The 12,677-nt window shown below is 51.5% G+C and overlaps 1 protein-coding gene across 2 annotated transcripts; it reads left to right on the top strand.

Moving 5' to 3' along the window:
• Nucleotides 1-10,621, top strand: RNH1 (ribonuclease/angiogenin inhibitor 1). 2 transcript variants are annotated; one of them, XM_082762730.1, is made up of 10 exons: nucleotides 1-177; nucleotides 2,380-2,485; nucleotides 3,779-3,949; nucleotides 5,651-5,821; nucleotides 6,443-6,613; nucleotides 7,372-7,542; nucleotides 8,037-8,207; nucleotides 8,927-9,097; nucleotides 9,222-9,392; nucleotides 9,788-10,621. In XM_082762730.1, the coding sequence occupies exons 2-10, from the start codon at nucleotides 2,400-2,402 to the stop codon at nucleotides 9,873-9,875; spliced, it is 1,371 nt and encodes a 456-aa protein (XP_082618856.1). In that variant the 5' UTR covers nucleotides 1-177; nucleotides 2,380-2,399; the 3' UTR covers nucleotides 9,876-10,621. The 2 variants fall into 2 exon arrangements, with proteins under 2 accessions (XP_082618856.1, XP_082618857.1); XM_082762731.1 differs by lacking the exon at nucleotides 1-177 and adding an exon at nucleotides 1,472-1,506.
• The last annotated feature ends 2,056 nt before the right edge of the window (nucleotides 10,622-12,677 follow it).

Here is a 12,677-nt window from a genome sequence, read left to right as displayed (position 1 = left end):
CACGGGCGGCAGCAGGATGCTGGGTGCTCCCGGGAGGAAAAACACGGTCAGAGCCCCACCGTGCCCTTCTCCCTCTAGCAGGCACCGTGTGTACAGCAGCAGAGGTTGCGTAGTAACTGCAGCAGGAAGGCGTCAGCTCTGCCCGCCGTGCTCCCGCACACAGCCCAGCGGAGCGAGGTACGTGTCGGCCGCACCAACGGGCCCCAAAACTCCCCAAACTTCCCCTTGCCAAAAAGGGGGAAGCGCAGGGTTTTGGGGCCGCGCGTGGCGGACGCTGCTTTGTCGGGAGCGGCCGGTTGGGGTTATCCGGAGAAGTGAAGGGGAACGGGGTGTTTGCTGCCAGAAGGAGCAGGGGGAGAGGCTGAGATTTAAGGGGGCATGAGGGGGGACGGCGTAGAAACCCCTCAGCACCTCGCTGCCTTCCTCGGGAGGCCTGTGCAAGCTTTTACCCGGGGCTAAACGCATTTGGAAACAATAGCGGGGCCGGGAGCCGGGGGAGGAAGCGAGCTGAGGGATGGCGAACGCCTCCCAGCCCCGCTCTGCGCTGGGTGGGATGTGCGGGAGAAGCCCACCGGGACCCAGCTGGGTGCGTGTGGCCGCTGGGGAAGGCGGCAGGGCTCCAGCCTTCATGCCTCCAGCCATGGGGCTTGGGAAGGGGCCTTCGTGCTGCCCCCAGCTCGTCCTGCTGGGAGGGAATAGGGGAGAACGCAGGGCCAGGGTGGGGGGAGGCACCCCACAGGGCTCCCCAGGGCAGCCGGGCAGCACACAGAGGGATGGGTGGTTTTGGGGGTCCCCCGTTTGAACGGCCCCAAAGGAGTCATGGGGGGAGCCCAAAGTGGGACGGCACTTTTTGGAGTCCTCTCGTCCCTTTTGGGACATGGCTTGTGGCTGCTTTTGGTCCTCTTGTCCCTTTTGGGACACCAATTTTGGTGCTCTCATCCCTTTTGAGGTGCCACTCTCGCTCACTTTTGGTCCTCTCACCCCTTTTGGGGTGATACTTTTGGCGACTTTTGGCCCTCTCGTCCCTTTCGGAACGCCACTTTTGATAACTTTTGGTCCTCTCGGCCCTTTTTGTGCCTTCCCTCACTGGGCTGTGCTCCTGCGGGCTCTGGCAGGGAAAAAGTGGGAGAAGAGAGATGGAAAAAGCGGTAAGAAACAGGGAGGGGGGGGGAGAAGGAGAAATAGGGACGGGGAAAGAATGGAGGAGGAAGGAAAAGGAGGCAGGGGGAGGAATGGGGGAGGAAGAAAGGAAATAGGGGAAGGGGGGAGAGAAAATGGCGGGGGGGCCGCGAGGGGCGGGGCGGCCGCGAGGGGCGGGGCGGGGCCGGGCGAGGCGGGCAGGGAAGGGGCGGGGCGAGGCGCGAAGGGGGCGTGGCAAGGCGGAAGGGGCCGGGCGGGAATCCGGAAAGGGGGCGTGGCCTAGAGGGAAAAAGGGGGCGTGGTCATCCCGAGGGGGCGTGGCGCGGCGGAGCGGAGCGGGCCGGGCGCAGCGCGCGGGCGGCAGCGGTAAGGGGCGGGCGGGCAGGGGAGGGGGGGCCCCAAAGCGCCCCAAAAGGTACCGAGAGCCATAGGGGGCGGGGGGGAGCCTGCTGGGACACCACAACATCAAATAATAATAATAATAATAATAACCCGGGAGGGAGCTCGGGGGCGCTTGGTAAAACACCTAAAAAAAAAGAGTAATAATAATTTTCTGGGGGAACTCGGGGGGTGTTTGGCGGAATTCCTATAAAAGCAGGAGGTGAATAACGAGCCCCGCTCCTAGGGACCGGGCACGGGGCAGCCCCGCAGGGCAGGCGCTGCCGGGCATCGCCGCTGCCTCGCTGGCTTCTGGAGCTGCCCCATTCCGATGCGCTCACTCACCCAGCGCCTCGCTTTGGGGTTTTTTTTAAGGCGTGCTCTGAGTCACGCTGCCAGCGCCGGGATGCCCGAAGTGTGCTCCGTCACCTGGCTGCGGGGCTGCAGGCTCGGCTCCTCGCCCAGCCGCTGGCCTCAGAGCATCCCCCATGTGGGTTGATCGCGGGGTGCTGCGTCCGGGGTGCTCCTGAAGCACAATTGGGGTGCAAAGCGAGGAGAAATCCCTCCTGCCCGGCTCTCTGTGCTTCGACTTGCCCACCCAGAGTGCCGAACCTGATGCACAGCCATTCATTCAGTGGTCAGGAAGAGCTGCCGAAACCCAGCACGTGTGAGCAGTTTTAGGGGCTGCCTCCTGAAGGCTGGGCTGCCCCGACACTGCTGCTCGCAGCAAGCTGCAGAGAGCACAGCCTGCCCACTTGGCGTGGTCTGACCTGTATCCAAGGACTGAATGGGTTTGAAGAGTGTTGCTGTGCTTGCTTCTTGGCCAGCGGCAGAAATAACAGCTTGATTTTCCATTTTCAGATCCTAGCTCAACTTCCAAAATGGACCTTGACATCCAGTGTGAGGAGATGGACCCATCTCGATGGGCTGAGCTCCTGTCTACCATGAAATCCTGCAAAAGCATCAGGTAGTCACTAGCTGCATTCCATCTCCTCAGAGTAAGAGTTGTGTTTCTCTGCTGTGAGAAGAGGTACAAGGCACAGTGCATGTCAGTAGCAAGACTGAGCTGTACTATTGTTGACCCGTGACTTAAAAGAGGCATGGGAACAGAAATGATTTTACATATTTTTGCCCTGAAAGTTGATAAGATAAAAGTGCTCTTGCAAGGATTTATTTGGCCTAGAGAGGAGCATCCCTTGGTGTGAACTAACGCTGCCCTTGTACTACGGCATGCACACTCAGCCAGGTGATGTCTTCAGTGGTTTTCCACACATTTCACCACTGCTTTGGTAATTCTTGACAGTCAGATCCCTCAGGTGAGGGAAGGCAAATGTCCTTCGTGCTCATTAAGTTTCATGCACACTGCCAAGAGACTGTTCTTTGGTTGTCATGCACGAGCCCCATGCAAACACCTCTTAATTCCACAGGCAGTCTCCAAAAGTACCCTCCTGGAATGCTGAGCAAGCTGCTTTGGGGGGAACCGTGTTCCCCAGAGCAAGCAGGGGAATGGGATGAGGCTGTTCAGGAGATTTGCTTTTGCAGTCTTCCCCGCAGGCCATGCCTGGGACTGTGAGGTTCTTTGCAATGCCTTCCTTACCCCCTGCCTCTTCTGTCTCGCCCTCTGCCCGTCCTGCTCTGTCCCTGGCTCCCAGTCCATTCCTTAACTCTCCAGCCCGTTCAGCTCTGTCCTCCTCAACTGAGCGGCAGCAGATAAAACCCTGGCATCAGTGCACGAGGCCGCTGTCGTGCCGCAGCCTTGCTCCACGCTGAGAGAGGCTGTGAGGGCTGCGTGACTCACCCGTAGGAGGCTGGATCCCCCAGGGGCTGGGGAGCCTGGCTGCGGGCCTGGCTGGGCTAGTTGCAGTGCAGAACCAGTCTGGCAGCCCATGAGCTGGCCTCTGGCTAAACGTGGCTTCAGATGTGGGTAGTTTGCTGCTAGTGAAGGCCAGATGAAAGCATTGTCCTCCGGCTGCAGCCCTGCCGAGGGGGGCATGACATGTGGCTGCGCAGCGTGGAGGAGGCCTGGGGCTTGGGAAGCTGCCGTCAGCCCCTCTCGTGTGCCACAGCCCCACAGGCAGAGAGTGTCTTCTGCCCCGTAGAAGCAGAGGTCTGGGCCACGTGTTGCACAACGAGCCACACGCAGCCTTCTGGAGGTGTCCCAGGGCCCAAGGAGGCGTAGGTTGGCCGCTTTGCTTTCCTGGGGAGCGCTTCAGCCAGGGAGACCCTGAGGGCTAACAGACCCCACCTCCTTCTCTTTCAGGCTGGATGACTGCAATCTCTCCAGCAGCAACTGCAAGGACCTCTCCTCTGTCATCAACACGAACCCGTCCCTCACCGAGCTGAAGCTGAACAACAACGAGCTGGGAGATGCAGGCATTGAGTACCTGTGCAAAGGGCTGCTGACGCCCAGCTGTAGCCTGCAGAAGTTATGGTAAGGCCACGCTGATTGCCTCGCTCTGATGGGCTTGCAGAGTGCTGTAGGTGAAGTCCCAAGGCAAACTAGTATGTGATTGTATGAGCAGAGCCGTGCTGGTGCACCTCAGCCGCTACCTAGGTCAGATGATTGGAATACTGCAGGATTTCTTACTTAGCTAGCATATTTGCTGTAAGACTCCAGATTATCCATCTGTCTTCCAGCACAAAGGGGAGGACAGGTAGAGTTTTCCCAGCCAAGCTAAGAGTTTACAGAGACCTTCTTTAGCGTATGTGCCGTTACGACACACCTGACATGCTCAGAAATGTGTTTTTCAGAGTACTCTTCTGCCAGTTATCAGCACAGGGTTTAACAGTCCCATCCATTTTGCTTGCTTCTTTCTCTGGGAACCAAGCAAAAGGGTGTTCCTGTGAGCATTGGTGTTCCTTGGCATTGCAGGAGCTGTCAGTCTTTCTGCACCACACCAAACTGACTCTGCCACAAGCCCTGTGTTGTCAGTTGGGCAGGGGCTGGATGTGGGGCTCAGCTCAAGCCAGCAGTTTTTGCAGAGGCACCAGCAGCATACCATGGCATTAAAAGACTTCCCCTAGCAAGCCCTACAGCCAAACCACGCTGCAGGAGCTTTAGTCAAAGCCAGCAGTTGCTGCCTTTGCTCTTTAGTGACCCTCAATGAGGTGCTGCCTCCTCTGTCCAGGAGCTCTTCTGCAGAGAACTGGAGTTCTCCAGCTCCTGAGGTGCATCTGGCACCTTCCTGATGCTACCTCATACAAATTGTTTCCTTTTTACACCAGATAGGCCTGCTTCAAAGTCACTGTGCCCCTTGCAACGAGGGGTCATTGGCAAATAGAGAGAGAGTAGGCTGAAACTAATCAAGCAGCAGTTCTCAGATGGGCTTCTAAGCATAACTCTGCTATGCTGTACTAGGAGACTGACTCCAGATATTTTTCAGAGAGCTTTGCTCCTGAGCCCCAAACTCTACAGGGCCCCAAGAAATAGCATGGATTAGGTTGCATCAGTTCTGTAAGAACATGATTGTTCACTTTTTCCCTAAGATGCCTTACCAGAACCCCAAAAGAGCAACCAAATCCAAGCCAAAGTTAGCACCACTATGCACAACACTTCTCCATTACAAGGGTGTCACGTCCAATAGCTCAAAACACCCTGTAGAAGTAGCAGCCCGGTTCCTATACAGCTTCTCCTCACCTGAGCACTGAAGCTTCATAGATCCTTCTTGAAGCATACACTAAAACTTCTGAATGATATATCCAGGGGTTTAAGCCAAGTAAGACAAGACTATTACTTTTAGTTACTCTGGATGACATTTCCAGGGGAATAAGAAATCGTAAGATGTGCTTTCTCTCACAGATTAACCTTATTATTATTAAAACACTGCTATAAAGCAGCTGTGGTACTGCTTAATGTAGGGTGGATCCTTCTTCTGCTACATGAGCAATTAGACCAAAGGGAACCTAGGAGTTCACGCTCACGTTACAGGTACAATATTAGCTGGTACAATATTTTGGCAGACCTTAAAATAACAGCACTTACCTGGATGTACTGCTTTCGAGAGAGCTGCACCCTGGAGGTGCCACAGTATCCTTCCTGTGCCCAAACCCCAGCAGCTGCACTTCTCCCAGAAGAGCCCCAGGGTAATCCTGGGGATGCATTTATCTCACCTGAGCTGCGTCTCTCCTTTAGGCTGCAGAACTGCAACCTGACGAGCGCCAGCTGTGAGACTCTCCGCTCCGTCCTCAGCGCACAGCCGTCGCTGACAGAGCTGCATGTGGGTGACAACAAGCTGGGAACTGCCGGGGTGAAGGTGCTGTGCCAGGGGCTGATGAACCCCAACTGTAAGCTGCAGAAGCTGCAGTAAGTAGTCCTGGGCGTTTTGGTCATCAGGCAGTTCGCATAGGTCTTGAATTTGAGACAAACAGGAGTTTTGTTGCCAGCTGTGGATTTCTTCCTGCTTTATCTGAACCTGATTGTGTGGGAGCGGGTCTTGAGGGTTTGTCAGAGCTGGGTGCCTGTTCCCGTAGGCTTTATTCAGCTCATTTGGCAGCGTCCTGTTAATGCAGGATGCCTCCGACTCCCAGGGGAAGGCTGATTCTGCTGCACCTGGTCCTTGCTTTGCCTCTGAGTTGGACCCAGGTCTCTTTGCAGTCTCCAGCTCCTCTCGGGAAGGCTTGGTGGCGAGGCTGCGTGATGTGCCGCAATTCAAAGCTGAGGCAGCCTGTGTGTTGCTTCAGTGGGGGACTAGAGTAAAGTTGGGGTGGGGGGCTAGTCTTGTTTGGTTTCCCTGCGGTCTCAGTTTAAGAAATAACATGCTGCAAGAACTAGTGGCTGCAGTCTGCTTATGGTCCTCTCTCCTTCGTGCATTGCCTCATCTCAACTTGGAGATCCCACTGGCACATTTTCTGCCTCGATGTGTCTGTTGGTAGCAGGACGTGGTGGAGACACTTTTTTTTGCCTGGGTTTCTTTTCTCCTTGCAGGCTGGAGTATTGTGAACTCACGGCTGATATTGTGGAAGCTCTCAATGCTGCTCTGCAAACCAAGCCCACCCTGAAGGAGCTCAGCCTGAGCAACAACACGCTGGGAGATACAGCTGTAAAGCAGCTGTGCCGGGGGCTGGTGGAGGCAAGCTGCAACTTAGAGTTACTACAGTAAGGAAGAGCTGGTCACCTCTAGCTGAAAATAACCCTGCTGCTATTCCTACCATGCACAAAAGAAGGAAAAACTCTTGTCAAGAACGCTTGAAATTTAGGCCAGCTTTTTGCTGGCTCAGATTTCCAGAATTGTGGAAACTGAAAGCACATCTGTTTTTTTTTAACTATCATGTGATTCTAAGTTCACTCCCATGTCTATTGGTGTGGCGTGAACACGTACCCCACGTTAAATTTGCAATTACAAGGAGTGGCTGTTCATCAGTGTCTGTGAGTGAAAGCGCAACAGCCTTCAGAGGCTCTAGTTCTTACCCCTGAGTTACCAGCTGGCTGAGCATATTTATTCAGATCCAGATTTTCTTCAAGAAAGAGATGTTGAATTTGTCCTCTTGTTGGCACAGCCCCTGAAAGGGAGGGTTCAAGGTAGAAGCACAATTGTTTTAACTTGCCCATGTGCTTCAGCACAGCCTGGCTGGAGGAGCACACAGCTGCTAAGTCACTGCTACGTAGATCTAGGGAGCCAGCTCCAGCTGTGCAGAGGCTTCAGGGCTCTGCAGCAGCCAGCAGTCCCTTTGCCTTCATTCCCCGTGTCCCAGTTTGGTTTGTGGCTGCTGGGGACTCACAATGTCATACGTCCAAAAGTTCCTCTTCAAAAAGACAGTCGATATAAGGGTGAATGTCCAAACAGGGCGTGGAGGATCATACCTAATGCGGCAGGTTTGGAGCAGCAATTCAAACTGTGCTTTTTTTTCCTGCAGCCTGGAAAACTGTGGAATAACCAGTGACAGCTGTCGGGACATCAGCGCGGTGCTGAGCAACAAGTCGTCGCTGATAGATCTGTCTGTGGGGGATAACAAGATCGGGGACTCCGGCCTGGCTCTGCTGTGCCAAGGACTGCTGCATCCAAACTGCAGAATCCAGAAGCTGTGGTAAGGGTAGAGAGGGTTTGCTCAAATCCCTCTTGCGGCCTCTGAGCTACCTAGGTTGTATGGTTGGTCTGCTCCAAAGTGGAAAGCTTCTCAGTTACACCCCCTAGTGAAACAAGGATGTCTCTACTGCAAGTTAGTTGCTTCACAAAACCTGGGGAAGGACGCCATGAAGGAGCAAGGCTGCACTGAAATCACTTAGACCAAATTCTGGGGAGAGGGTGAATGAGAATTTGTGATGACTTTGTCTTTTCCTTCTCGTGGGATGTCTGTCTACCAGAAACGAGTGTTCATATTCCCTTTCTGTTACAAACAACGTTCAGTGCAAAGGGTGGAAAGTAGAGAGAAAGCTCTGTGGTATGATACATGGACAAGTTTTGTAAAGGACTGAAGAGAATGAGATGCTGTAACCAGAAGTTCAGAGTACTAACAGAGAACTGTGTTTTCTAATCTAAGTCATTCTTGGGGGGGAAATAATATTTGGTTCTTCCCTGCAGGTTATGGGACTGCGATCTCACAAGCGCTAGCTGTAAAGATCTCTCCAGAGTCCTCAGTACAAAAGAGACCCTCCTAGAGGTCAGCCTGATAGACAATAACCTGAGAGACTCAGGAATGGAGATGCTGTGTCAGGCGCTCAAGGATCCCAAAGCTAACCTCCAGGAGCTATGGTAAGCTGCTGTGAGGCTTCACGTACCCGATACTTTTTTGGAGACCTAACTAAAGAGAGATGTAGGTGAAAAAATACAAAATAAATCCTCAGTTGTGATGGTTCCACAAGTGAAGAGTATAATTGCTTATTGGAAGGACTGGATAAAAGTCAGCACCAAAACCTGTGGTGCCAACTTTACAATCTAAATCTAACCAGAGAAAGTTCGGATGACAAAACCATTCCCAGCATTCTCACTGCTGACAGCATTACATTACATTACAGGTTGGGGTGCTCTGCGATTGCATGGCCTGGAGGGGGAAACTGTTCTTTCACATAAAACTGTAACAGGCAGCTCTTCAGCTTTTCTATGTCACAAGTTCAGCTCCTACACATCAGTGGCGTTCTTGCCTTACCCGAGTGGCATGGGAATTGGTGCAGTGCCCCAGGAGTGCATGGTGGAGCTGAGAGAGCAGCATGCTTTTCTGAACAGGAGTCTGTTTCTGTGCTTCTGTCTGTCCTAGATACATACTCTGAGACAAACAACCCAAATATAAATGGTGGGAGAGGTGCTGCTCTGAAAGGATTGGCAGACAGGGGGGTGGAGAGAAGTTCAGTGGTTGTGGGAAGGCTTCAGTTCCTCTTTTCTCACTCTGCAGGCTCCTCTGAAGTAAACGTGAAGTGAACAGTGCTTGATGCTCTCTAGATCCCTGGAGTTCTCATGTCATTTTTCCTTTGCAGGGTTAGAGAATGTGGGCTCACAACTGCATGCTGCAAGGCAGTCAGCTCTGTTCTCAGCGTGAACAAACACTTGAAAGTGCTGCACATCGGTGAGAACAAGCTGGGGGATGCAGGTGTTGAACTCCTGTGTGAAGGGCTGCTGCACCCCAACTGCAACATCCACTCCCTATGGTAAGGGAGTCATCTCACAAGTCATCTCCTCTTTTGTTGTGTTACCTGTTTTTTTTGTTTTGTTTTTTTTTTTTGCTTGGGGGCCAAAATTCCCACTCTGCTGTGCTCTCTCCTTGCCCTTCAGGCTGGGCAACTGCGATCTCACCGCAGCCTGCTGTGCCACGCTCGCCACCCTCATGGTTGCTAAGCCGTGCCTTACGGAGCTGGACCTGAGCTACAACACTCTGGAGGATGAAGGCGTGAGGAAGCTCTGCGAAGCCGTGAGGAATCCCAACTGCAAGCTGCAGCAGTTGATGTGAGTGATGTTTCTGGTCTTGCTTGTGTTCCCCTTGCAAACAGCAAGCTCCAGCCAGGGGAACCGGTCCTCCTGGTGACCCCAGGGGGCGTGAAGCACCAGCTGCTTGTTGCAAAGCCCTCCCTGACCCTTCCGAGCGGTGTGATCATAATGGCTTAATCCACTTTGGTCCCTGAGGCCCGAGGAAGAGGAGATGGTGATGCTATGGTGGGAATAACACGGTCCAGTTCTGTAAGACCCATAACGGGTTGTTGGGGCAGACTGCCCAACCTAGATGGGGCCCTTTCTGTTGTTATGTGGTCTTCTCATAACAGCAATTTGTGGCTCTTCCTGCTCTCTCTTACCTTAATGGGAGGATCCTTGCTAAACCAGCTTGCCTTTTTGTTTTGGTGCAGTTTGTATGACATTTTCTGGAGTTCTGAAGTGGATGATGAACTAAGAGCCCTGGAAGAGTCCAAGCCTGAAGTGAAGATCATTTCATGAGTGGTGACTGCCTACAGAGCAAAGTCAAAGCAGTGTCCTCTTCTTAATCTGAACTTTTCGTACATAAAGCTAATTAATTTAATATAGAATGTGCTTTTACCAAAAAACACTTGTGGATTCCCTGAGTGGGGTGTCCAGGTAGCTGATAAGCCTTCTGTGCAGCGCTGAGGCTCATGAAAGTGTTGTACATTTTCACTGCAGCATCGTTATCCTTGAAGTAAACAATTACTGGGCATCTGCTAGAAGTGGGTCTGTACCCTTTAGGAGCTCCTTAATCCTGTAATCCCTCCTAACGCATTAGTTGGGCTCTAGAAGAGAGCTCCTTCCCAAAGGCAAGGGAAGAACTACCTACTGTATTATCACTGGGTGGTGCCTTTGCCAGGTCTCTGGAGAAAGCTCTCCAAAACAACAGCAAAACAACAACCAAGCCACATAAGAAATGTGGTTTTTAATCTAAAAGTCAGCTCTCCACTGCCTTTCTGTAGAGGAGTTGTTGGAAAAGCAGTGATGACCAGGCTACTAGAGGAAAAAGAAACGAGTGGCTGTTCAGCTGCTTAACCTCAAGAATTAGCACCCCTTGAAAAGTGATTTTTCCCACAAACAAAAGATGCTGTACATTTCTGCTGGTATGGGAAAAGATTAAATGGTTTGATATGTTTGCTCTGGCAAGAGTGGTTTTACAGGAATTTTATTAAAATCTGTTTGCAAATAATTAAATGCTTCGTTTTTCTACTTATAAAAAGAAAAATAAGATACAACCCATAGCTTGAATCTGTATATTTCTTCTTTAATGCCAATCCATCACTCTGAACTACTCTGCTACTTGTAATTTGTTTCTTGTTTGCTTTTGGTTACGTTCCTAGCTGAAGCCTGTCACGAGAACTTAGTCAAGCCCCTAGGAAGGCTGCAAGCCTAGGAAACATATCCCTTGTTTCAGGGGTTATTGACTGGGGCTACTCGCCCCAGTTGGAACTGTAATAAACCTTCTTGCAAGGGAAAATAAATCTGATGCACACTTAAAATGCTGCAGTGCAACAGAAGAAAGAATGTAGTTTAAAAAATGCAGGTGAGAAGCCCGATGTTGCCCTGAGCTAACCCTACAGAAAGCATGCAAAAGAAATGAATTATCCTGCTTGCTCACATCTCTCTCCATGCAGCAGTTGCTTAGTGTGGTGTGCAATTTGAAGATGCCTTGTGATGCTCACATATTCATCTCATAGAGGCTGTAACTGGCTGTTCTTGGGCTGAGGTAAATCATTGATCTGAGCATGCTTCCAACAAAGGAGAGCATTTGCCTGAGCAGAGTTCCTCCACACTTCTCTTGATGCTGCCCCAAATGCTAAAAACTTCCCTTTTTCTATAATTACTTGGTTTCCATCAAGGGCAGAACGGTTGGACCTCGGGTACCCTTTTACCAGCAGCTCGCAAATACTGGCTTTCTCTTTTATTATGTTATGAAGGTTAATAATAAAATAGAAGATTGAGAAATCCAGGTAGAACTTTCAGTTCATGGCAGACAGCTCAATGCCATTGCAAATTTTGTGCAGCCCAGGGTTATAATACAAATAGCAGGCTAATTTACGCATAAACAAGCTGCTGTGCACCATCTCTCTGCACTGCGTCTAACCCCACAAGTGTGTTTCCAAACACTGACATCTTGACACTTTAAGCAAACCCTTTTAAAAAAAAACATGGCTCTTGAGATCAAATAGATTCGGGAGCAGAGAACTTGAGTCTAGAGCTCTTATATTCTTTCACAGGTTTGTATTTTACATCTCAGTAGTGGCAACAGTTTAGTTTGTGTTAAAATGTTGGGTTTCTGCTAGTAGTTTAGGACTCTGCAACAACCTTTTGCTCACTGCATCATATGATCTAAAGCGGGGAGGTCACGGTGTTCCAGCTCCATTGCCAGAAGCAGTTAAGTGAACATTATTGGCCTCACAGGCAGGTTATACCCCAGCTAAACCTGCTGCTTGCTTTGGAAGAGCGTCGTTTCACTGCTGGCCTGGCAACCCGGGCTGCAGGAGCTTTTAGGGGAAGGGGATAGAGCACAGCAGGGCACCAGGTGCCCCCTCTGAACAACACGGATGCTAACAGCAATTTCGGCTCTCCTGAGCTTCTCCTCTACTAGGATAGTCTGAAACATAGTTTTATGTCCTGCCCTACCTCGCCAGGTGCCATCACACCCCAAGAACCAAGAGGTGTTGGGACAGACCTTCTGCAAAGCCAGCTTTCCCTACCCTAACTTCTTGACCTGATATGCATTGTTTTTGCCTTGTTTCACACTTCATTTAGACGCTTAGTTGAGACCCTAATTATGCTTTGCAGATGATGCACAGGGTACAGAAGCACTCCCCAGGCCATGCTGTAATTGGCTGGGAAGAATTGCCTGCCTGCCATCACTTTGAGGTGTGCCGTGGCTAATTGAGCTCCTTGTAGCCAGGTTTGATGCCTCAGCTCATCTCTAATGTGCAGCAACCGCAAAACAAGGAGCGAGGCTGTGCTTGGGGATCACCAGAATAGAAAGCATCAAGGAGTTTACTCCTCAGCACCTCCCACGAGGAGAAAGGGCTACTTTGTTCAGCCCTTACAGCAGAGGGGAGATGCTGCTGTCTTCACAGCAGACTCCCAGGGGATTCATTCCCCCCTTCCCTGCCACAGCTTGCAAAGCAAATCTAAAGTAGACATGCTGCAAGCAAGGATGCAGCCACATCTCCTAACTGCAGGGATCAAAGATAGCTGTAATCCCAACGGGGTGGGCTAGTGGCTGCTAACACATGCTCTGGGGGAAGAAATCTGGCT

This window comes from Aythya marila, assembly GCF_965140915.1.
Source record: "Aythya marila genome assembly, chromosome: 5".
NCBI classification, from domain to species: domain Eukaryota; kingdom Metazoa; phylum Chordata; class Aves; order Anseriformes; family Anatidae; genus Aythya; species Aythya marila.
Note: the sequence above shows the minus strand (reverse complement) of the source record. Positions and strands in the feature narration are given on the sequence as shown.